This window comes from Elgaria multicarinata, chromosome 3, assembly GCF_023053635.1.
Source record: "Elgaria multicarinata webbii isolate HBS135686 ecotype San Diego chromosome 3, rElgMul1.1.pri, whole genome shotgun sequence".
Lineage (NCBI taxonomy): Eukaryota > Metazoa > Chordata > Lepidosauria > Squamata > Anguidae > Elgaria > Elgaria multicarinata.
The window spans coordinates 126492953-126516708 of NC_086173.1; the positions used below are offsets into that span (position 1 = coordinate 126492953).

Sequence of the window (23756 nt, forward strand, 5' to 3'; positions counted from 1 at the left end):
ACATTGTTAAAAACATCCTAAAAACATCCTAAAAACATTTTAAAATTTTAAGTAGAATCTGAAATGCAGCTGAGGCTTAAGTTCCAAAGTATTCTGTATGAACGGACTTATTTAAAGACTAATTCAATATTAACTATATTTTTATATTGAAAGGTATTCCCCAGGAACTGAGAGGCTGTTAGTAGTTGAGTTGTAATGGGACACTGTATCAGTATGTTTAGGCATTCTGTTGTAATTTAATGAACTCAATGGGAATTTCTTTTGAATGGGATTAGACTGTAATTAAGATCAACAGTACATAACGTAGAAATGGGCTCCCATTCTAAAACTAGTATATGAGAATTCAAAGCAAGTTTCAATAAAAATAGATTTTCAAGTGTGTGAGCAAAAATAAAACAAAACCTAAGCCTTTTAAAAATAAATACACAGCCAAAATTAAGTCCTCAAATTAAGATAAAATAGACTAATAAAGTAAATATTAGCATAATTCAAACAACTGATTCAAATGATAAACTTTTGTATTTGCTGGTTACAGAATTTCAGGAGTAGGTGGTTTGTTTCATACTTCCAGACCTCTGACTATGGGATCCTCATGCACCATTTTCTTTCATTATGACAAAAGGCTAGTGTTATAAGAAATTGGTCAGAGCACACCTCTGTCACATCACTTGCATATTTCCCTGCAGAAGCAAGGCATCTCATACCTGGATCATAACATAAAACTATTTTATCTTCTGTTTCTTAATCTTAGCTGTTGAGCTGTTTGCTTTTTATAGTATTTTTATCGTGTTGTTAGCTACCTTGAATAATGTTTTAATTGGAAAGGCAAGATACAAATATTTATAACAAATAAATAAATCATGTGTAATGCCCATTGCCAAATCTGGCAGGGAAGAAAGAACTACTCTTGGGTTCCTGAGTTGCTGTGGACTCATGTGACATATGAAAATTCAGGTGAGTAATTCCTAATGAGTTGCTTCTGGGCAGTTAGGCGCCATTCCTAGTTCCTCTCCTGCTACTTATAACAGAATGTATTTCCTGTTGGCTGGTGTCGAAATGCAAAGAAGAATCAGGCCTCTAGCCTTTATTTGCCTCCTCTCCTGCATGCTATTCCTTAATCACAAAGACATGAAGGAACCATTGAAAAGCCATTTCTTCAATTTATTTCTGCAGAATACTGTCTTCTGTGAAGGTCTGCCGCAGTTATATAAGACCGCCTAGAAAACAGGCTGCCATTTTAAGCTGAAAGCAGGCCCTCATCATTTATAACCTCATACCTTGGAACGAGGCTGTCTCCTCCTCGCAAAGTAGTGGGATCAAGTTCAAAGATGGAAGAAATATCATTTCCTTCAGGCACAGAGACTAAAGAGTATGCCATCTTCTCTGGAGTATTATGTAATCCCCTTCTGGCTGCATCCTGGTCAGGATCCAGCTGCGGAAAACAAATTAGATCAAATCTAAACTGCGATCTGCCTGCCCAGAGTGAAAGGCAAGGTATTATATATACTATAAAATCAGCCCTGGACTTCATGGCTGCGGTTCAGCCACCTCAAATGTAGATCTAGACACCACAAACCAATAAATCTCACAATATAGTAGGTAACTAGGATGAATTAGATCTGGGTAGAAGACTTACAAAGAACTTTAAACAATCAAGCTGGACTGTGTCTAAGTCACTGAGAAGTCAAGAAATGATCAAGATTATTCCAGAATCCCTCAGACCCATTAAAAGAGACTTTTCCTGACAATTCTATCTAAATTAAGCAACTAAAATGACAGCTGCCAAGTTCTGTCAGCTAGTGAAAAATACATACTTCACATTAGCTACGTGTTGTTTTAAATAAGTCCAACATGTTCTCTTTACACATATGCACACTATCAAATAGTACATAACTTTTGAATAATGAAAGCAGAGATTAATAATGTTTCAATAAAAGTACTTATAGGATGATTATTATGGATGCACATTTGAGAGTAAATACAGTTAAGTCATATTAATTGGAAACTGGTGACTCTTGGACAGGGCAGGAAGACAAAATAAAAATAAATTCTCTTTTCTTCAAGTTCTTTTTTTAATCTGAAGGTGTTATTGTCAGAAACCTAGATAGCAGGAAAGCAAGGCTGGATACAGAGAACATAGGTTTTTCATTTGTAGTATGACCCCTGGATGCACACACATCATAAATCTCTGAAACTCCCATCATCAAGGGATTGCCTGTGAAAAATGTTAATGATCGCTACCTACACAAATAACTCATCACAATGTACCAAAAGTATTTAAAATATACACAGGGGAAAACACTGCAACTCTTTAAATGAAACAGGGCTGAGCAAAAATAAAATATAAGGTAATGAAATATAAGGGGGTAAAGATTAGAAAGGCAAAACCAGCCCTTCAAAGAAGTGGAGGTTCAAGGAAAAAGTGGGAGTCTAGCTTCAGCATGCAAACCCCTCTTGGAGTGCATGGATGAAGTGGTAAAATACAAGATAAAGGACAGTATAGAATATCTATATCGATTTTGCCTAGATGTCCTTGTGGAGCATATGGGGTAGTGGATTTACACTTCAGAGGAGCCTGAAACTTTGAAGTGATTCTTGGGGGGAAATGGCCAATAATTTATGATACAAAAAAGAGAATCATGCCTTCTGTGCAAGGGATTAGCTGAGCCTTTGACATCCTATTTGACAACATGCTTATATATCCAAAGATATTATGCTTATCTACATCATCTCGTGTTAGAATGGTGCATATATTTGTATACACCAAAGAGATTAATTTGTCAAACATTTAGCCTGCTTATGGTTTCCTTTCGCCATCTGGTGGTGAAAAGCAAGAGAAAGAAATATACCGTAGTAACAGTGATTTGCTCAACCCTCTATGCAGCTTCACCTCAAGGCTGCTGGAATATTGTTGGTTTTTTCTCTCTCTATGACCAGAATGAAATAATTTGTATTCAGGAAAATGTGATATTAATAAAGAGTCTTGTGGCACTTTTAAAACTAACAAATTTATTCTAGCATAGATTTTTGTGAATTACAGCCCTCGTCCACGGACGCTTATTCCAGATAGTGTGGGATGTGCTGGCGCAACTATCATGAGCACCTACTGAACCTTCCCTGTGATGCAATTAGTGATTAGCAAAATAATTCACAAAGTTCCCATGCTCACAGAATTCCATACACCTTAAAAAAAAACTTGTGTGTGTGCAATCCAGATTCCCTACAAGTGATCAAGACTTCCACTCACAGGACATTCCAGTAAAGAAAGAAGGGGAGGTGATTTTCACCAATTTCCCCTTCCCCCTGCTCCATCAGCACCACTGCTCACACTGTTCTGGAAAATTCCTGACTCCCCCAAAGCAGCTTTTTGAGGGTCACAGGGGGATGCTGAGGGAAGGGGGATTCATTGAAAGTCCCCCCCCCAACATTCCAGTGGGAGCGTCTGCTGCATCAGCCCCTTCTGCAAATGGAAGTATCCATATCTGGATCCCACTCATTGTTTGCTGTGAGGAGCCCTGCGGTGCAACTGCTGCGATTCAGCACTCATACGGAAATACATTTTCCTCACCAAATGGTGAAGAGCAGCAAGCCTTGGGATTCTGTAGTAGTTTGCAGGTGGTTCTGCTACTCTTCACTGAATAATGTATATGGCCTTGGTCAGAGAAGGACCATGCTCAGTCTGTACAAGACCCTTCATAATATAGAAGGGCGAAGGAAATCTTCTGCTTGAGATATCAAAGAACTACAATGCAGAGAGACTGCAAGCCAGGCTTAACATTCCTAGGATAGATTATACTGACTTTATTTAAAGCAAATCTTGGTAATATAATGATGGCTGTCTCCTAAAGGAAGCTTTGGGTCAATCAGCTCTGAACCCAGGTACTTTAGCCTGCTTGGATTTGTAGGTCCCACTGCTTTTTGCTTTCTTTCATGATCTCTCCCAAAAATTCCTTAATTGTCTGCTTTACAGATCAATTCACAGTGAATTAGTGTTGCTGGGTTGTAAACTGATTATTTGATGCAGGAAACTGGCCAAGTTGAAGGAAGGATTGCTGGGGATACCAGCCATCACAGAAGCCAGTTTGATTTTAGATTTACATAGGTTACATCAGGACCCCTTTTGGTAAATCCACTGAGTTTGTCTTGTACTGTGGGTCCCACCATCAGTAAATGGCACTTGATTTTGTTCTGACTTTATACTGTTAGTTTTACCCTACCCAGTGCCTGTTTACCCTACCCTGTGCCTGTTTGCTTTCTCTTCCCCTCCTTATTGTTTTATTATGGTTTTATTAGATTGTAAGCCTATGCAGCAGGGTCTTGCTATTTACTGTTTTACTCTGTACAGCACCATGTACATTGATGGTGCTATATAAATAAATAAATAATAATAATACCCCCATAAGAGCCATAAAGCAAAGGGAAAGATTTGGGGCAGGAAATGGGACAACGACTTCAATATCCATGTAGATGACCCTCACGATGCTGCAGCTCTACGATTTCGCTCCTTATCTTCCTCTTACGATCTTAAGCTCTGGTCTGAAGCACCCACACATTCCCTTGGACACTGTCTGGATCTTGTCCTCACTCGGAACTGCTCTGTCCTGGACTTTTCTATCGCTGACTTTCCTCTGTCAGATCATCATCTAGTCTCTTTCAATATTACTCACAATCCCCCTCCTTCACGTCCCGCTTCTCGCCCTTGTCGTGACCTGCATTCTATCAACTACGAGGCTTTTTCTCAGTCCTTAGCCTCCTCTCTTCCTTCTGTCTACACAGCCGTCTCCTTGGACTCAGCCGTCTCCTCCTTTAACTCCTCCTTATCTTCAACTCTTGATAATCTTGCTCCATCTACAACTCGGATAGTTCGCCCCTCTCAACCCCAACCGTGGCTCACCTCTTTCCTCCGCTACCTTCGCTCTTGTTCCCGGGCAGCCGAACGCCTGTGGCGTAAGACCAAGGACTGGGCGGACTTTGTCCACTACAAATTTGTTCTCTCCTCTTTCTCTTCTGCCATTTCACTGGCCAAACAGCAGCACTACTCAACGTTGATCCAGTCAAATGCTAAGCACCCTCAGCGGCTCTTCGCGTCCTTCAATTCTCTTCTGAAGCCTAATCCGCCATCTCTCCCCGCCTCCCTGTCTGCCAACGACTTTGCCTCTTTCTTCAATGCTAAAATCCAAACTATACGCTCCGATCTAGCCAACTCTGCTCCGCTTCCAGCTCCTGTCCCTCACCTGTCAGCTCCTCCTTCAACTCTCTCGGCATTCCCTTCGGTCTCAGCTGATGAACTGTCTAAAATACTGCGCTCATCGAAGCCTTCCACTTGTTCCCGTGATCCGATTCCCTCTCGCGTCTTTATTAATCTTATCCCCGCTATCCTCCCGTCCTTGCTTCACATCATTAATTCTTCTCTGTCCTCTGGTTCATTTCCTTCTGCTTTTAAACATGCTACAGTCTCTCCCATTCTCAAAAAACCCACTCTTGATCGACTATCCCTGTCTAACTACCGACCTGTCTCCCTCTTGCCCTTTGTCTCAAAGATCCTGGAACGTCTGGTCTACTCTCGTTGTCTTGACTTTCTCTCTAATAACTCTGCTCTGGATCCCTTTCAATCTGGCTTCCGTCCTTTGCATTCCACTGAAACAGCCCTTACCAAGATCACCAATGATCTTCTTACTGCCAAGTCTAAAGGCCATTATTCTGTTCTTATTCTCCTTGATCTAACCGCAGCCTTTGACACGGTTGATCACGATCTTCTCTTAGATTCCCTCCACGACCTTGGACTCTGCGGCTCTGTCTATAACTGGTTCGCCTCCTATCTAGAGGGTCGCTCTTTCAGCGTGTCGGCTAACGGCAGCTCGTCCTCCTCTTTTCCCCTTTCAGTTGGGGTTCCGCAAGGCTCGGTGCTTGACCCGTTGTTGTTCTCTCTATACATGCTGCCCTTGGGCAAGCTCATTCAATCTCACGGCCTCCAATATCACCTGTATGCCGATGATACACAATTATATCTTTCATCTCCGGAACTTTCTCCAGATGTTCACGATCGTATCTCGGCATGTCTTTCAGATATCTCAGCCTGGCTGCTTCATCGTCGTTTGAAACTTAACATGGCAAAGACTGAACTGCTAGTTTTTCCTCCTAAACCTTCTCCTCACCTCTCATTCTCCCTTACTGTCAACGATGTCACGCTTACTCCGGTCAAGGAAGCTCGTAGTCTTGGCTTTATATTTGACTCCTCGCTCTCCTTTACTCCTCACATCGAGGCAGTAGCTAAATCCTGTCGTTTCTTCCTGTATAATATTGCCAGGATTCGACCATTTTTGTCTGTCTCTTCTGCCAAGACTCTCGTTCACGCACTGGTTATCTCTTGGTTGGACTACTGCAACCTTCTTCTCTCTGGCCTTCCTTCGTCTCACATCAGTCCGCTGGTCTCTGTCCACCACTCTGCCGCTAAGATCATCTTCTTGGCCCGCCGCTCTGACCATGTCACTCCACTTCTGAAATCTCTTCATTGGCTTCCAATTCACTCCAGAATCCAATATAAACTTCTCCTACTGACCTTCAAAGCTCTTCACTGCCTAGCTCCTGCCTATCTCTCCTCTCTCATCTCACACTATCGCCCCGCTCGGGCTCTCCGCTCCTCCGATGCCATGCTTCTCGCCTGCCCAAGGACCTCCACTTCCCTTACTCGGCTTCGTCCTTTTTCTTCTGCTGCCCCTTACGCCTGGAACGCTCTTCCAGAACACTTGAGAACTACAAACTCAATCACTGCTTTTAAGACTCAGCTCAAAACTTTTCTTTTCCCTATAGCCTTCAAATATTGAGTTTGTTCTGACTTTACACTGTTGGTTTTGCCCTACCCTGTGCCTGTTTACACTTCCCTGTGCCTGTTTGCATTCTCCTTCCCTCTTTATTGTTTACTACAACTTATTAGATTGTAAGCCTATGCGGCAGGGTCTTGCTATTTACTGTGTTATCTGTACAGCACCATGTACATTGATGGTGCTATACAAATAAATAATAATAATAATAAATAATAATAATAATAATAATAATAATTCCCCCCCACCCCAATCTCATGCCAATCCAAATCTTTCTATAGCAGGGCCAGTTGGATTTGCTTAAGCCTCCAGCTCACACAATAATGTTCAGCAACCCCCTGAACATTATTGTCCAGAGAAAGGAAAGTTTCAGGATGAAGGAAACAGAAAACAGAAGGCTTTTTCCTCCTCACTCACTCTCCACTCCCCAATGCTAAAGTTCTCAGGTTCAGGGCACGATATCTGAGCATGGGTCTATTGGTCATTGTTATTTCAATAAAAATTAGAGAGAGTGAAAAATTTCTTTCCTCCATACCCATACCTAAAACATGCAAATAGTGTCATTTTATATTCTAACATACATAACACATTCCATGTCCTTAAGGTGGTTAAAAAGTTTGAGTTTGACATATTGGCTACATTCCCCATGTCACATAAAACTACAGTTTATTGTGACATACACAAGCTGGAATGAGCCTGAGTGAGCTCAGGCTCATGCATCCCACCCCCCTCTTCCCACACGGCCAAAAGAACAACACCATAGTCTTGTACTCTGGTTGTCATTGTGTCTGGACAGGGGTTTAAGGTTTATCAGTAACTATAATCAGCTTCGAAACAAGCCAATCTAAAACAACGGTTTTTGAAGCTGGCTTATTTAAGATGACCATTAGTTAGTATAAACATTATCCCCAGTTTGGAAGCAATAACAAGTCATATATAAGCTGATATGCCCAGCATTGCTTGGGTCCTTGAATAATGTTTATAAAATTTATTTGATAAATAATAAATTCCTCTTGTTTGGGCCGCCTAACATATGTCTGTGAGGTAATCATCTTAAAGTAGCAGGCCAGTACTAGGCCTGTGAATTAACCTTTAAACAAATTAAACTCATTTCTTTTTTCCTCTCTTACCCTCATGACAACCCTGCAAGGTAGGCCAATCCTAGGCCTGAGAGATAACTTTAAAACAAATTAAATTAGTTTTTTTCTCTCTCTCTGGGCACTCTCCCTTCAGACCCAGGATGGTGAGCCATTTCCACATGATTGCTGCCACAGCCTGATAAATCTTCCCTCCTACCCAAGGCATGCTGGGAGTTGTAGCCGTAAACCTAGGTTTTTTTATTAAATTCTTTTAAAATACTTAAAACTCTAAAATTCATGTTTTTAGATTTTTTTTCTGATCCATGTACACAAAGAGCTGTCTGGGTGAACAGCATTAAGGCAGTACCATATGTGGAAGTGGGTAAACATTATGGGACTGCTTTATAGGTAGAGATATATAATCTTCTAACAGCCCAAAGTCCTCAAATTTTATTTTTAATTACTTATTAATTAATCAATTTATAATATACAATAATAATATTTTTTTAATTTGTTATCCGCCTCTCCCTCTGGATCGAGGCAGGGCACAACACAAATGCAAACACCATAAAATACATACATCTGATTAAAACATATAAAGGCAGCACATTTATAGTATTTTTATCCCGCACCTCAGCCAAAAAGGCTCTCAGAGCAGCTTACAATCAATCAGTAAATAAGACAGTCCCTGCCCTCAGGCTTACATTCTAAAAAAGACATGACACACAAGGGAAAGGGGATGGGGAGGAAAGAGGGGAAATTTTATTTACAGTACCTCATTTCCAAATGTTTACTCCCAGTGAAAACCCTCCCACTTAGCTCAGGGACAAAGATCTGTTGTACTACCTCTACTCTTTGTAGAGGATATGCTCTCTGCTTCTTAAATTCTGTGTACCATACACACACTCTTAGCAGCTATGGCTAATTTGGCATATCATTCTGACCCACACTTCTCTAAAGAAACACGTGGCCACATTCAGCTTCCACCTCCTACAGTCTGGCACACAATCAGGCTCCGCATGTACCCCCCATGCTTGCTGATCACAATCATGCCAGGCCTGTGTCAACACCAGTGCTCAAGTATTCAGTCATGTAGGGAGCGGGGGAAAGCTATAAACTAGAATCTGGTTCAGGCTCTGACAAAAGCACAAAGGACAATTGCATAGGGTACCTTCATTTTCAGGTTCAAAATATTAAATCATTTTGTTGGAGGCCTTTGCCACTGAATACTTGAATTAGGGAGGCTCCATGCAGCTTGCCTTCCACTCACCAATATATAAGTAGTAGCATCATTCAAAGGATGCCCTCTCATTCCTTGATGCAGCCTCACTATAGCTTGGAGAGCCACAGAAGTACTACTTGTCATGACTAGGCCTGTTCCCCTTAGGCTGGGGGAAGGAGTTTCTAGCGATCAATCAGAATCAGATTCTGAATTCTGGTTGAAACAACCAGAAACATACCAGCGTACACAGGGAGTGGAGGAGGTGGCTCTCACGGGCTCTTCATCAGCTGGGAATGAACTTTTGCCAGACCTTATCTTTGAAAATGGAAACAACACACTGTCTGTGGAAAACTGGTACTCTTCTGAGGGGGAGGGAACTTCAAGGCCCACTGATCCTAGGGTATGCTGCAGACTAAAATGGGAGGAGCTAAAGGAAGATGAGAAAAGGTCAGCCCGGCTAGCTTCTCGCCAAAACCTTCTTCAGAACCAATCTCCTTGAAGTTAAAGCATTCTGGGAAAAGGCTTTCTGTTCTTCTTGAAAAGGCAATTGTCTTGCTTAGTTTGCATAGTTTTGCCTAGGGGAAAGTTCCTAGAAGTTAGACTCTCTTCAGGTGGGAAGAGATGTTTCTTGCCTGAATAAAACTTTGTGGATTACGTGGCAGACTCCCTTTATTGTCTCCCAATAAGGCAGAAGGTTTTGGGGAAACACAGCACTACTAATATGAAGAAAGCAAAGTCCTAGCCTGAACCCTGACTGACTAGCTTAAGGAAGGGACAAATCATGATGAGATGCAATATTAACTACAACTTCAAAAAAGATGCCTGCTCAGTGTTCTGGGAACAGATCATATATATTCTTTTCTATATGCAAGAGTAAAGACTGCCTCCAATTCAATCTACCTATATCTTCCTCTGTATATGTGTGGTTGGGAGGACTAGATGTGTTTTGTAGTCTATATGGACAAAGAAAGATGTGATTTACAGAAGACAGAAGGATAGCAAATTTGTTTACCTAGATATCTAAAGATGACCACTGCCTAGTTCTTAATATTTACAGTCACTAGAAGTAGCACTAGGAAACATTACATTAAATCCTTCACCAATTAAGATGGCTTTCAGCATTGACTAAGCCTTGTTTTGTCCACATGCTTGCCAATCAAGATCATATCAGGGCCTGTGTCAACACCAGTGCTCAAATTATGGGGGGGATAAGGGGGTCATGCTCCCCTTACCTTTTGTGCTGCCCCCCTTATAGATTGTGTTTCAAAGCTTTAAAAATATACAGGAGCATAATCTGGCTATAATTCAGAGACAGGGGATGGAACTTGTGGGTTTCATTAAGAGCTCCTCTACCTCTTCCCCAATAATTTGATCACTGGTCAACACCCCTTGACTAGAGGCAAGAGGGTCCTCTTGCCTGTACTTACTGAGGACTGGCATTCCTGGTAATCTTCCACATAGTCAGGATTTACCTGATGGAAGAGAATCACAAGCACGTCAAAAAAACCCACTAGTCTTTCCCCACCCAGAGTCTATAATACAATACACAGTGAATTTTATTCTGCAATATATATGCTACCAAAAAAATGTATTATAAAGTGCTGTCACACCTGTACTGTGCCATCCACTCACAAAACAAACAAACCAGGCACCTACAAAGCTGGAAACAAAAACAAAATACATAAATAAATAAATAAATAAATAAATAAATAAATAAATAAAGTATGCTAGGTCAGCTCTTTTTAAACTTTTTTTTTTTAATATTAAACTTTTTTTAATATTAGCAAATACATTTGAGGTGTCTCTGTGAGTGAATGTATCAACCAGTTCAAGTTATCACAATGATTGGGCAAAATTTTCAAGGCACTTACTCATTAGGATACTTTAACAGAAGTACATCCACAGAATAACGTAGCAGCACAGTAATTTCTGTAGAGTTTAGTGTTTCAAGCTTCTTTCAGATAAACACAAGTGCTGTTAATCTATGAGACTTCAAATTAACACATTTTTCTAGTGATTTCCAACTCTTACTATTTGTTATCCAGTATTGTTACTGAGTAAGCATGCCTATAATTAGGAAGAGGGAAAGCAGAACATAGGGACATGGTTCTCAAGAGTCCTTTTTGAAATACATACCTCTGCTGCCAAGTAGTGTCCAGTAGCAAGATGTTTGAACCGGAAAAGGCTATTCCAATATCCTGCCCCACCCCGACAAGGGTCATGTTGTACTACCTGTGAAGTAATAAGAAGAGCTGCTAAGACTTTTCAGAGTCACTTGTCTCTTGACCTTAAAAAGGCAATAAACAAAACTAATGGGTAAGTGAAAGAGAGAGAAATTATCACAAGAGAAATAACAAGGATATTATTTAAATAGTGATTACAAAACAAAAAGGGACAACCTGGTTCCTGATGTTTCATCCAAATGTTACTAGATGCTTTCAATATATTTGCAATGCTTTATCTGCCTATGTGGGGTGTAATGTTAACATGCAATAAAACTAACTAAGAAGAAACTTTTTAGCCACACTCCAAGGAAGTAATTATCCAGTAATACAATGCATTTTTCTGAGGTAAGGAATTTCTAACAGGAATAAAGATAAAGTTCTGGAGCCAATGGCTAATTTTAATGAGCAACAATCAATGATTGAGCAACAATCAATGATGGTTTGTTTGAATTTCAGCTTCTGCTCCGCCTCTTTTAGGTTTTCCAGCCTCCAGTTTGCAGTTTGCAGTTTGAAGAGCAGCTGCAATTAAGCTCAGCAGAGAAGCTGTTGAGCAACATTGATTGGTTTGTTTGAATTTCAGCTTCTGCTCCGCCTCTTTTAGGTTTTCCAGCCTCCAGTTTGCTGGAGGCATGAGCCGAAGGGTGAGAGCCCAAGGGCTCTCGGCCTGAGGCTCTCCGCCGTGAGCGTGAAGCCGGTCAAGCGGAACTTCTACTCCGGAGGAAAAACCCCAGCCGCAGTCTGGTCGCTGCTACTTTCTGATTCAGGACACAATCTTCTCATTTTCTCCTCTCAATTCTTTTCTCCTCATATCTGTTCCTTATGGCTCGTTCCAAGTTCGTCTCTCCTAACTTAGTTCCTATTCGGTGTCTCCCCTCTTCTCAGCTGCCTTTTTCGTGTTCCTTATGGAACTGTCGCTCTGTTGCTTCTAAGGCCCCTGTCATTCAGGACTTGTTTATCTCTAGGTCTCTCCACCTCCTTGCTCTTACTGAAACCTGGCTTCGTGCCCATGATACCGCCATCTCTGCTGCCCTCTCTCTTGGAGGACTCTCTTTCTCTCACACTAGTCGCCCAGAGGGTCGGGGTGGTGGTGTGGGTCTTTTATTATCTAGTTTGTGCCAGTTCCAGCCTCTTTCCATTCCACCGTCACATTGTTTTTCCTCCTTTGAGGTACATGTGGTGAGGCTTTTCGCTCCACTGCGACTGCGGATTGCAGTTCTGTATCGCCCCCCAGGCTCGTCCTCAAAATTTATCTCTGATTTTGATTCGTGGCTGTCCTTTTTCCTCTCTGATAACTGTCCTACTCTTATTTTGGGTGATTTCAATATTCATGTGGATGACCCTCATGACGCTGCAGCTCTACGATTTCACTCATTATCTTCCTCTTATGATCTTAAGCTTTGGTCTGATGTACCCACACATTCCCTTGGACACTGTCTGGATCTTGTTCTCACTCGGAATTGCTCTGTTTTGGACTTTTCTACTGCTCACTTTCCGTTGTCAGATCATCACCTAGTTTCTTTCAATATTACTCATAATCCTCCTCCTTCACGTCCCGCTTCTCGCTCTTGTCGTGACTTGCAATCTATCAATTATGAGGCTTTTTCTCAGTCTCTAGCCTCCTCTCTTCCTTCTGTCTTTTCGGCTGTCTCCTTGGACTCAGCTGTCTCCTTCTTTAATTCCTCCTTATCTTCAACTCTTGATAATCTTGCTCCATCTACAACTCGGATAGTTCGCCCTTCTCAACCCCAACCGTGGCTCACCTCTTTCCTCCGCTACCTTCGCTCTTGTTCCCGGGCAGCTGAACGCCTTTGGCGCAGGACCAGGGACTGGGCGGACTTTGTCCATTACAAATTTGTACTCTCCTCTTTCTCTTCTGCCATTTCATTGGCCAAACAGCAGTATTACTCAACGTTGATCCAGTCAAATGCTAGGCATCCTCAGCGGCTCTTTGCGTCCTTCAATTCTCTTCTGAAGCCTAATCCACCATCTCTCCCTGCCTCTCTGTCTGCTAATAACTTTGCCTCTTTTTTCAATGCTAAAATCCAAACTATTCGCTCTGATCTGGCCAGCTCTGCTCCTTTTCCAGTTCCTGTTCCTCATCTGTCAGTTCCTCCTGCAAATTTCTCTGCGTTTCCTTCGGTCTCAGCTGATGAACTGTCTACAATACTGCGCTCTTCGAAGCCTTCCACTTGTTCTCGTGATCCGATTCCTTCTCGCGTCTTTATTAATCTTATCCCTGCTATCCTCCCTTCCTTGCTTCATATTATTAATTTTTCTCTGTCCTCTGGTTCATTTCCTTCTGCTTTTAAACATGCTACAGTCTCTCCTATTCTCAAGAAACCTACTCTTGATAGGCTATCTCTGTCTAACTACCGACCTGTCTCTTTGTTGCCGCTTGTTTCAAAGATCCTGGAGCGTGTGGTCTACTCTCGTTGTCTTGATTTTCTTTCTAGTAACTCTGCTCTGGATCCTTTTCAATCTGGATTCCGTCCTTTGCATTCCACTGAGACAGCCCTTACTAAGATTACCAATGATCTTCTTACTGCCAAGTCTAAAGGCCATTATTCCGTTCTTATTCTCCTTGATCTAACTGCAGCCTTTGACACGGTTGATCATGATCTTCTTTTAGATTCCCTTCATGACCTTGGATTTTGTGGCTCTGTCTATAACTGGTTTGCCTCCTATCTAGCGGGTCGCTCTTTCAGCGTGTTGGCTAATGGCAGCTCGTCTTCTTCTTTTCCCCTTTCAGGAGGGGTTCCGCAAGGCTCGGTGCTTGGTCCGTTGTTGTTTTCTTTATACATGTTGCCCTTGGGTAATCTTATTCAATCTCATGGCCTCCAATATCATCTGTATGCCAATGATACACAATTATATCTTTCATCTCCGGATCTTTCTCCTGATGTTCACGATCGTATTTCGGCATGTCTTTCAGATATCTCAGCTTGGCTGCTTCATCGTCGTTTGAAACTTAATATGGCAAAGACTGAATTGCTTGTTTTTCCTCCTAAACCTTCTCCTCATCTCTCATTCTCTCTTACTGTCAATGATGTTACACTTACTCCAGTCAAGGAAGCTCGTAGTCTTGGCTTTACATTTGATTCCTCGCTCTCCTTTATTCCTCATATTGAGGCAGTAGCTAAATCCTGTCGTTTTTTCCTGTATAATATTGCCAGGATTCGATCATTTTTGTCTGTCTCTTCTGCCAAGACTCTTGTTCATGCATTGGTTATTTCTCGGTTGGACTATTGCAACCTTCTTCTCTCTGGCCTTCCTTCTTCTCACATCAGTCCGTTGGTTTCTGTTCACCACTCTGCTGCTAAGATCATCTTCTTGGCTCGCCGCTCTGACCATGTAACTCCACTTCTGAAATCTCTTCATTGGCTTCCAATTCACTTCAGAATCCAATATAAACTTCTCCTGTTGACCTACAAAGCTTTTCACTGTCTAGCTCCTTCCTATCTCTCCTCTCTCATCTCACGCTATTGCCCCGCTCGTGCTCTTCGCTCCTCTGATGCCATGTTTCTCGCCTGCCCAAGGGTCTCTACTTCCCTTGCTCGGCTTCGTCCATTTTCTTCTGCTGCCCCTTATGCCTGGAACGCTCTTCCAGAACATTTGAGAACTACAAGTTCAACCGCAGCTTTTAAAGCTCAGCTAAAAACTTTTCTTTTTCCTAAAGCTTTTAAAACTTGATGTTGTTCTGACTTTATACTGCTAGTTTTACCCTACCCAGTGCCTGTTTACCCTACCCTGTGCCTGTTTGCATTCTCTTCCCCTCCTTATTGTTTTATTATGATTTTATTAGAATGTAAGCCTATGCGGCAGGGTCTTGCTATTTACTGTTTTACTCTGTACAGCACCATGTACATTGATGGTGCTATATAAATAATAATAATAATAAAGCAAAAATGTTGCGTTCTTTATAAACTGTTACACTGATTTTAAGGAGAAACACTTATGTTAACATAAAACACAACTGTTTGCCTTGGAACATGACACTACACAGTTTCTTAATTCTGCACATGCATCCCCCAAAAGTAAATCATTGTGTGAACACTCTGCTCTGTAACAAAGACCATAAGAAAAACAACAGTGCAAAACTAAGTGCTTCGTTAGTCCATCAAATATATCCATATTAGTGTACAATTTATTCAGGTATGTGCTCCGTATGAAATAAAGAGATGCTAAGATAAACAACAACAAAAAGTGGTTTCTTTTAAAATTAAAGTTGTAGTGGATTATTGGACAATAAAAGATTTGTTAAAATCTAACCTATTATTGTAAATAACCTGTTCTTGAGAACACCATTATAAATGGGGGTGGGTGGTGGGTGGGATCGCTTTTCCCTACTGTCGCTTTACCTTCTGTTGCTGTCCTGCAATAGAGATGAACAGCTTCCTCTTTCTTCACACAGTGAAGAAAGAAGAAGCAAACAGGGACCACCTGGCCCTGGGTGTTTTTATCCCGCTGCTTCTCCTGCATACAGCAGGAAATGGCGGCAAGTTACACTACAGGGATGGGGGGAGGATTTTCCTGGTGGTTTTTTGTAACAGAAAAATGAGGAGAAGGAGACGGACATGCACGGGAGGCAGATGGCATCGTGAAAAGGACCCTCAAAAAACCGTGAGTGGCCAGTAACGAGTGAGCTATAAAATGCTTGTCTGATGAGCCCCAGTGTTCCTAAGTAGGAAAAGAAATCCATTCGTACAGGATGGCAAGAGAAATAGCTTTTGGGGATAGACAGGCCTTTTCATCAAGGTTTTAAATAAAGCCAACACTTATTACAACCCCATTTGAACAATCTTTTTGCCAACTTTACCTCAACCTCCCACAGAGCTTTTGAGCTAGTTGCAGAGGTAGCCGACTGTCTCCCGGTGGTTCTCAGAAAGACATGCTGCTTCTTTCTGTGCTCATCACAAGTCAGAAACTTTTCCTGCTCTGCATGGAACAGCCGTACCACATCACCCTGCAAAGGCAATGAGAGGACCAATCAATAGGAGGCTCAGCACTTTTTTTAAAAAAAACCCAAAACAAAACTTATTAATGGGGTGCATTGTCCAATTTACCCCTTTTAGGATATCATCCTTATTATCACTCCATTTCATAAAGAGGACTATTTTCCAGCTGGTATTGCAGTTCACTGAGTTCACCTACAACAAAGAAGTGTGCACAATCAATTGAAATAGGAACATGCAGACACACTGATGGATTGTCCTAATGTACCTCTGAATTGTTGTGAACTGGCCAGAAAGCTTCGTCTATTGGGCAGTACAGAATATAAATGTACTAAATAAATAAAATGAAACAATAAACTTCAAAAGGGTAATAGCAATGTGAGCTAACCATCTGGATAACGTTAATAATGATAACTAAGTCAGCAATAATGTTAATGATTGTTGATGCTAATTAGGTTTTTCTCTTAACTAGGGTTTATGAACTATGGTTAAAGCTGGCAGGAAAACAAAATTTCTAGCAAGAGAGCAAACAGTCACAGAGCTCATTTCATGACATAGCCATGATTAAGAGCAGGGGAAGGCAACCTGATGTCCTCCAGATGTTTTTGACTAAAATTACCATAATCCTGATCATCAGCCATGCTGACTGGGGCTGATAGGCATTGTAGTCCAAAACATATGGAAGAAACCAGGTAGCCTACTCCAGTTAAGAGAGCCGGAGCATTCTTCTGCACCATCTCATGCAAGGGCTTTACAGCTGCAAAAGGCAAGTATGGAATTCTACCATGAACACCCTGATCAACAACCTTACTGAGGCTGCAATTTTGAACACACTTGCAGTAGTACCCACCTACAGAACAATTCTTTAAACATTATTTATACTCCTTAGCTGTAGCTTCCAAGAACCCCTTTTCAGCTCATACGTAAAACAAGATTTATAGGCTAATTGCTATTTATTGGGTTGGGTTTTCTACCTTACCTCATTGCAACCAGGATTGTCCACTAGTTGATGACTACTAGCATGCAAAGGCTGGCCAGCATTAACAGGATTCAAAACCACTTTGTCCCCTATGACCACCTGAAAAAAACAAAAGTTTCAGATGTACTATTTAATCTTTAAGGCACGGAATGGATACAACAGACATTGTTTATTAGGCTCCTTTCACCAGCTTTTATACTTTGAAGGTTATATGACAGTCACCAAAGCTGGACTTTTTCAATCCATTATAGTATTGAGATTAAATTAGTTTTAGCATATCAGACATAATAAAATGAAAGAAGACTTATAACCAATGGCAACTACAAAAGAGTGACAATTGCCATTGTCCAAGCCATGCCATCCGTCTTGACTGTTGCTTCATCTGTCATGAACCAGATTTACAGTCTCAGGAACATCACTTTTAAAGAACACTTAATAGGTTAGAATTTATGCCCACAGATGTCCTCCACCCAGCCTGCAAGCTTCTTGAGAAGATGGTATTTAAAGGCAATTAACCTTTAAATTCCCTGCAAAGAATTGAGCTGTTGCAAAGCTTTTTAGCTATGCAATTTACAGCAGTAGAGCTGTTGCAGAGAATTGAAGTATGCATTTTACAGGCAAGAATTCAAAATCCAGCCTCCATGGTGTTGACTGGTATTCATGGCCAGCACCAAGAGTAGGCATGGTTAGATACCTGCCAAGGGCTTACTCATAATAGCATTGGCCCACTGACAAGAGCCCTCTGGACTTGCTCCTCCTCTTCACCATTGCAAGTTATAGGCCCGGTATAAGAGGTTGGCAAAGCTAGAAAGTTGCCAAGGGCCCAAGGGCTCATTCCTGATGACCTCCAAGACCCTCCTCTCACCACTGCCATCTCCACTCAGCAGGTTGAAGTAGTCATTTTCGTCTGTTGCAGCAAAACAATGAAGAGAGAAGAGACCTGATTCACATGATCAAAGCAAGCCACCGTGGCTTATTTAAATCAGTGATGTGTGCTGGCGCATCTGGGTGCTATTAGCTTAATAACCCGCCTGGATGTGGCTAATCATGTCATCTGAACATGGTTGATATGTCTTGTTGGAGGGGGAAACAACCCTCAAAAAACCATGACCTGTTGTTGGGTTATTTGAGGGTTTCCCACTCAAACAAGTGCAAATTGGCTGTGTGTGCCGGGTGCCATTAGCCTGACTACTGAAATAACGACTTCAAAATGCCACAAGACTCTCTGGACCAGTTTGCAAAACAAGCCATGGTGGCTTGTTTAAAATCGTCGGTGCATGCTGGAGTGCCCCAGGTGCCATTGGCCTAATTACCCGTCCGCAGTTTGCTGTGTCATCCGAAGGCAGGCTGCATCGCTTGTTGGAGGGTGAAACTACTCTCAAATAACCTATAGCCTATTGCTGTGTTATTTGAGGGCTGTTTCCACCTAAAACAAGCCATTTATACTCCTTCACTGTAGCTTCCAAGAACCTCTTTCAACTTATACATAAAACAAGATTTATAGGCGAATTGCTATTTATTGGGTTGGGTTTTCTAACTTACCTCATTGCAACCAGAATTGTCCACTAGTTGATGACTACTAGTATCAAGTGGTTTGGACAAAATGACAAACTGCGGGTGGGTAATTAGGGTAATGGCACGTGGCATATGCCAGCACACACCAATGATTTAAACAAGACACTGTGGCTTATTTAAACCATGGTAGCTTGCTTTATCATGCAAACTGACCAGAGAGCCTTGTGGCATCTTGAACGTATTATTTATTAGGCCTGAAGGCACCTTAAACCATGGCTTTAACCATGGTGAATAAGGCTTTTTGCTTTATTCACCGTAGTTAAAGCCATAGCTCAAGGTGTCTTCTGAACACAGACTGGCTTTCTGGCTTAACCACAGTGGTTAAAGCCATGCTTTAAGGTGTCTTCTGAACGTGGCCATTTTGGCCTAAAATTTTACGCATGTTGCTCCATGAAATATTAAGCCACAATAAATTTAGATTTCCATTATGTTCCCAATCGCTTCATGATCAGTAGACAAAGTACTTGTTGGTACAGTACTACAAACTGAGATATCTTTAATATATTAATGTCTTCTTAAGTTAACAAAACGACTTAGTATTTTCATAACCATTTCAAAGTCAATGAAGATTAAAGTGGCTACTGTTCCAGTCTTTAAAAATGTTCCTTGTTTCCAAAACATTTGTTTCCATGGTGATTCACCTCCCACTCTCTGCAGTCCAGGAAAAAAGACACCAGCACTCTATATAAACTCCTATGCATTTAATTAATCACAGGAAAGTATGCTACTGATGAGAAACATTGCAACATTGTATCATACACACCATTTTGTCTGACAGCCTGTAAACTTACACTATCTCCTATGGAACGCAATTTGTAGAATGGTTGTATATAAAACCAGGAACCCTCATTGCCAGCCTCATCCAGCGTCACCCTCATAGCATTCTTCTCTAGCAGAGCTGGTAGTCTTTTATTTACTGTCAAATATTTGTTGCTTTTTAAGTGTAAGAGCTAAAGAGAAAAAAGGAGGGTCACGACAGATAAGATTTTAAAACATTTCTCCCTAGGAACAATTACAAATACACTTTAATTCCTTAATGCTTTCCTCACACTGATGTTGAAAAATAGAAGACCATTTCCTTTATAAAGTCCATTGAATAATAGTCCATGACAGTCCCAATATAGAGAGTTAAGCTACAAGTTGAGCACCATGCCCACAATTCTTGCAGGAATACCGCAAGTCATGGGACAAAGTCTGCATAAGACCAGCGTAGTTAGAACACCAATCATCCCCACTGGCTCAGCTGGTGGAGCATGATGGGGGTTGTAGTTGAAATTAACGAGGAGGGCACCAGGTTGGGGAAGGCTTTGTTAAAGAGCGTTAAATGGCACTGCACAGAATTATACCCTAAGTATGTTTTGAAGTGTACAAACCCATTACAACTATGACTGAATTTGTCCTTGCAACACTGAAAGCTGGTGTCCAACTCCCAGTATGTTTCAGGACTTAGCAGGGATTTTAAGTTCACTCTCCCACATTCAAAGCCACCATTCTAGCCAATGCACTATGTTAGCCCCTCAAAAGTATGCTTACAGACTGCTTGAAGTTTGGATAAAGGAGCAATGCCCAAGGTACCATGCTGATATAGGGAAACAGCTTAAATTGTTACATGACTTATGTTAGCCCTGCTAGGATAATAGCAGCAACTATTATTGCCATCTTGGCCCTGTGGGGAAGAAGAAGGACCGAGGGGACAGGAGCAGGCAGAAATAACATCGGGGCCTGCTCCTGCTGGACTCTTCCCCCCCCCCCACAGGGCAAACTGCCATCTTGGCCCTGTGGGGAAGAAGAAGGACCAAGGGGACAGGAGCAGGCAGAAGTAACATCGGGGCCTGCTCCTGCTGGACTCTTCCTCCCCCCCACAGGGCAAACTGCCATCTTGGCCCTGTGGGGAAGAAGAAGGACCGAGGGGACAGGAGCAGGCAGAAGTAACATCGGGGCCTGCTCCTGCTGGACTCTTCCCCCCCCCCACAGAGCAAACTGCCATCTTGGCCCTGTGGAGAAGAAGAAGGACCGAGGGGACAGGAGCAGGCAGAAGTAACATCGGGGCCTGCTCCTGCTGGACTCTTCCTCCCCCCCACAGAGCAAACTGCCATCTTGGCCCTGTGGGGAAGAAGAAGGACCGAGGGGACAGGAGCAGGCAGAAGTAACATCGGGGCCTGCTCCTGCTGGACTCTTCCCCCCCCCCCACAGGGCAAACTGCCATCTTGGCCCTGTGGGGAAGAAGAAGGACCGAGGGGACAGGAGCAGGCAGAAGTAACATCGGGGCCTGCTCCTGCTGGACTCTTCCCCCCCCCCACAGGGCAAACTGCCATCTTGGCCCTGTGGGGAAGAAGAAGGACCGAGGGGACAGGAGCAGGCAGAAATAACATCGGGGCCTGCTCCTGCTGGACTCTCTCTCTCTCTCTCTCTCTCTCTCTCTTTCTCTCTCCTCCCTCCCTCCCTCCTTGACTCCTTTTCCTTGTGTGTCATGTCTTTATTAGATTGTAAGCCTGAGGGCAGGGACTGTCTTTTTTGCTAAATATAAGCCGCTCCGAGAACCTTTTTTGGCTGAGGAGCGGGGTATAAGTATGATAAATAAATAAATAAAATAAATAATAAATACTGCACTTGTGGCATAATAGATGTCACAAAGCAACGGTCTGGCATGGATTTTGATGAAAATTGAACATAGAAATGACCTCACCAGGGCATTTTAGCCACCACAGAGCTAGTTCCCATAGCATGAGCTGCAAACGTACCACCTGGTGGGCATATTATTTGATGAAACAGGGCCTTACAGGACTGGCTTCTCCCACCTGCCAATAGGGATGTCACAAGTATTCAAACAGGTACTGTCAGAAAAGTTTCAATCCTGTGAATGCCAAAGCCCAGTACTGTACCTTGGGGCAAGGGAAAGGCAAAGGTTTTGGTAGATGTTCCCCTCTTTCCTCAGTCCCAGAATCACAAGTGGAAAACTGAGACTAATTGTGCCACTTCTTCTGGAATACATGACCCAAATAGCATCGCTCTCCCATTGGGATTCTAGGACAGGGATTCCTAGTCCCATCCCTTAACAAGGAATGATGTTCTGGCAGGCTCCTGGGAGTACATGCTTATGCTCCCTTCCTCTCTCCTTCTATCCCAGCTCCACAGGTAAGCTTTTAAGGGAAGTAGAAGGTGAATCGGGTGCTTTGCAGGCACTTTTGAGCCTTTTAGGATTGCTCAAAATAACAAACACTAGACTGTTTTCAAGTCAAACAAACAACAGGATGCTCCTGTATCTTTACTTTCTCTAAGAAAGCATCTTTATTTGCTGAGAGAAGTTGCAACTGCATCCAAGCCAGCTAGTCTATGCAGAACCTTGGTCACACAGTGTCTCTAGACCCAGGGTGCTAGGATCATGGTGACATCTTGTACACAGCCACCGCATACCTGAATAACATTGCCATATTGGATAACCGTACCAAGCAGCTTCTTATTTTCTGTCTCGTTCTGCTTCTTCTCCAAATCTGCTGCATGCTAAAGTTAGAAAGAAAAAAAAAGAGGATGTGCTGATAAGACCAAGAAAATGTGCTGCAAACTGTTTGCCTCTCTGAAGACACGAATCTTTGTTAGAAAGACGTTCAGGGAGGGATGGGTAGGGATGTCCAGCGCAGGGAAATTCAGCCCAATTGAAGCTCAATGGATTTCCTTAGAGCCCCCGACTCAGTTTGCATTTGCAGGCCAAGCCAGAGGTTCCCCTTTAGAACTTGCAGTTGCTGGTCATTGTGCACAAGTCTCCCATTTCCCACCAAGTTGTACAAGTTGCGCTTCTCCCTGCTGGTGCCTGCAGGGGGAAGGGAGACTTTTGCACACGCTGGAATGGCCCACTGCCTGTTGCTGCTGCCACCACCTCTGCCACTATTGGCCAGCAATGGTGACAGCGGCAGCAGAGGTCTGCAAGCTGGCCTGAGTTAATGCATGTCAAATTGAACCATCTCGTGGACAACCGAGCCAGAATCCATGGGGCCGAACTGCCAAAAGCTCAGCAGGCTTGAATCCCGGGACGGATTCCTCCGACATCCCTTCTTCTGTTTTTGTGAACCACCCAGAGAGCTTGGGCTATTGGGCGGTAAAAATATGTAATAAATAAATAAAAATGTAATAAATAAATAAATTCTGTTTAACTATCACTGGTTACCTGGGATTAGAGTCAGTGTCATCTAATTTTGGGTGGTATTTAACACACTGGTGTCCCCATGTAGCGTTACCCTTCTTTAGTGTAAAACTCATTCTTTGCTGCTTCCTCCTACCACTCAGTTCTTGCCTTGTTGATATGTGCACACTTACCAACACTAAGGCCAACCCCCTAGCCCAGGGTTAGACAACATTTTGGGGTCATAAGAAAGTTTGGCAATTTGAAAAAGTGTCCTGGGCACCACCACAAAATGGCTGCCATGGGAGGCATGTTGGAGATCAAGTAACCTGCTCAAAAGAGTGGGTACAAGGCAGAGGTGGGGTTAGAGCCCCAATACACTAGCTTGAACCCACAGTTTTCAGCACCAACAGAAACCTATTTCACAACAATCTCAGATGCCAGTAAGAAACTGTGTTGTTGTTTTAAGTGAGAGGAGTAGGGGCCCAAGAAAGGTGCCCACAGGCACCAGGTTACCTATCCCTGCCCTAGCCTCTCTTGCTTTGGTACTGGAGACAACCAAGAGTCCAGCAACAAGCCAGCCAAATTATTTATTTAACCAGCTGCATAAGTTTCTGAGCCTGATTCAAAGTGCTGGTTTGACCTTTAAAGCTTTAAACTGTTTAGGACCAAGTTATCTGAAGGCCTGCCTTCACCCATATCAGCCAGCCCGGACTTTAAGATCAGAAAGGCTCTTCTCATTTGCCCATCTGTGAAAGCAGTGTGAGTTGGGTGGCCACATATGAG

At 42.6% G+C, this 23756-nt stretch overlaps 1 protein-coding gene across 4 annotated transcripts in view; it reads right to left on the reverse strand.

Annotated features, from left to right (window-relative positions):
* The window catches only part of ITPR1 (inositol 1,4,5-trisphosphate receptor type 1), a 291524-nt gene that overhangs the window by 161836 nt on the left and 105932 nt on the right, over positions 1-23756 (reverse strand). For all 4 annotated transcript variants that reach the window (XM_063121590.1, XM_063121591.1, XM_063121589.1 and 1 more), the window contains exons 5-11: positions 22268-22354; positions 19645-19803; positions 17279-17377; positions 16411-16494; positions 16164-16310; positions 11259-11354; positions 1278-1432 (exon numbers count right to left, since the gene is read on the reverse strand). In XM_063121590.1, coding sequence (XP_062977660.1) covers positions 1278-1432; positions 11259-11354; positions 16164-16310; positions 16411-16494; positions 17279-17377; positions 19645-19803; positions 22268-22354 — 827 coding nt within the window. The remainder of the gene's footprint in view (positions 1-1277; positions 1433-11258; positions 11355-16163; positions 16311-16410; positions 16495-17278; positions 17378-19644; positions 19804-22267; positions 22355-23756) is intronic.